Source organism: Eurytemora carolleeae, unplaced genomic scaffold (assembly GCF_000591075.1).
Source record: "Eurytemora carolleeae unplaced genomic scaffold, Eaff_2.0 scaffold619, whole genome shotgun sequence".
NCBI classification, from domain to species: domain Eukaryota; kingdom Metazoa; phylum Arthropoda; class Copepoda; order Calanoida; family Temoridae; genus Eurytemora; species Eurytemora carolleeae.
Window position 1 is genome coordinate 197,807 of NW_019396512.1, and position 1,752 is coordinate 199,558.

Consider the following 1,752-nt stretch of genomic DNA (forward strand, 5'->3'; position numbering starts at 1 on the left):
ATTATGAAATGTATGATCTGCTATAAGTTACCTCATTATGAAATGTATGATCTACTATAAGTTACCTTATTATGAAATTTATGATCTGCTATAAGTTACCTCATTATGAAATGTATGATCTGCTGTAAGTTACCTCATTATGAAATGTATGATCTGCAATAAGTTACCTCATTATGAAATGTATGACCTGCTATAGGCTACCTCATTATGAAATGTATGATCTGCTATAAATTACCTCATGATGAAATGTATGATCTGCTATAAGAAGCAACCCACAAGTTCGTGTCGTAGAGTTAGAAGCTACTTCAGGATTGGATCTAAACATTAAATGTGTAAAATTCATCGCTGAAACTGTTCCCTTCTCCTTTGACACTTTATTGTGTGCAATAAGTTGGTTAATTTTTGGTTCGTTTTGAAAGGAAGTGAGTGAGTAGCAAATATAGAGGCCTATAATAAATTACATTAATCTGAACTATAGAAATATACCCTCAGTTGATAGAGTAACTCTGTACTGTTTACTACGAGAGAGTAATTGTTTCCTGTTTTGGATAAACAGGCTGGGGATCGTCCCCTTCAATTTGGGACCGATAAGTAATAGCTTGTTGGATAGCTACGCTCGTGGCCCTGTGTGGTATAGTTGATATTGAGCTCAGCAGCTAAAGCTAAGCGTTATCCCAATCTAAAAGTTTTGCCCTCAGGCTTTTATTTATTTTGTTAACCCGGAAATCATTGGAAAAGAAGAGTGTAGTGCAGGAAATTAAGTAAATACAACAAGAACTGTATCCTTGTGTGTGCAAACGTGTGATCACTCTCTTTAGTTTCTTTGACCATTATCTATTTAATTATACATATTGTTAAAAACTAAAATGAAAATAAATAAAATGTTAAAACTTTGGTAACCCGGTTTCTTTGATTAGTAAAACTACAGGTTCTTACCAAGGAGAAAACCAAAACCTCCCATAGCTTTGTTTACAAAGTGTACTGCAAATTCTGGTAGGAAAATAAACAAATATCAGCCTGAGTATTGTACTGCGTTTTCTTAGTATATTTCCTTACATAGAAAACTGATTATAAAATTTATTTAGAAAATAAAAAAAAATAGTTTTTGACTTTCATAATTTACCTTACAGATCTACTGTGTCTAGAAGACCAATCAAACCATCTCTTCTCCTTTAATACCCGGGTTTCTAGGTTTAAATTGTATGCTGAGGAAAGGCTTCGGTTTCTACTATTTGAGAAGAATTTGGAATTAGTTGAGTTTGATTCAGATGGTTTCCAAGAACTGCTATTGGGTTTTAAGGTTTTCAGAAACACTCGATATACATACGCGTTCAACATCCTACAAACAAAATGAAATTATTAAGATAAAAAACATTTTATTTATATACCTGTTACTAAATGTACTGTATCTAGTGATAACTGGTCCAGATCTTGCAATAGGCTCAACCTCAAGAGAATTATTTGTGTACCTGTTACTAAGTGTGCTGTATCTAGTGATAACTGGTCCAGATCTTGCAATAGGCTCAACCTGAAGAGAATTATTTTAACAACAAAGATATAATAGTTCATTTGTTGATATTTTATAATTATTGTTACGCGAGCTACGCTGCGTTCATAAAGTCTATGTGATACCCCTGTGATTCTCTGAGTTCCCCCTGAGGATCTGTACAGAACGTATTGTAAAGAACTAGTTTTAGAAGCTGTTTAAAGTCCGACTACGCATGCGCAAGTTCTCTGCGTGGAAGCGAGCAG

At 34.0% G+C, this 1,752-nt stretch overlaps 1 protein-coding gene across 2 annotated transcripts in view; it reads right to left on the bottom strand.

The window, feature by feature from the left end:
- LOC111704670 (disintegrin and metalloproteinase domain-containing protein 10) overlaps positions 1-1,534 on the bottom strand; it is a 21,931-nt gene extending 20,397 nt beyond the window's left edge. The window contains exons 1-3 of one of the 2 annotated variants that reach the window (XM_023476982.1): positions 1,470-1,534; positions 1,124-1,339; positions 236-317 (exon numbers count right to left, since the gene is read on the bottom strand). In XM_023476982.1, the coding sequence (XP_023332750.1) occupies positions 236-240 (5 nt within the window). In that variant the 5' untranslated portion in view covers positions 241-317; positions 1,124-1,339; positions 1,470-1,534. The other variant, XM_023476983.1, reaches the window with a different exon arrangement.
- Positions 1,535-1,752: the final 218 nt, after the last annotated feature.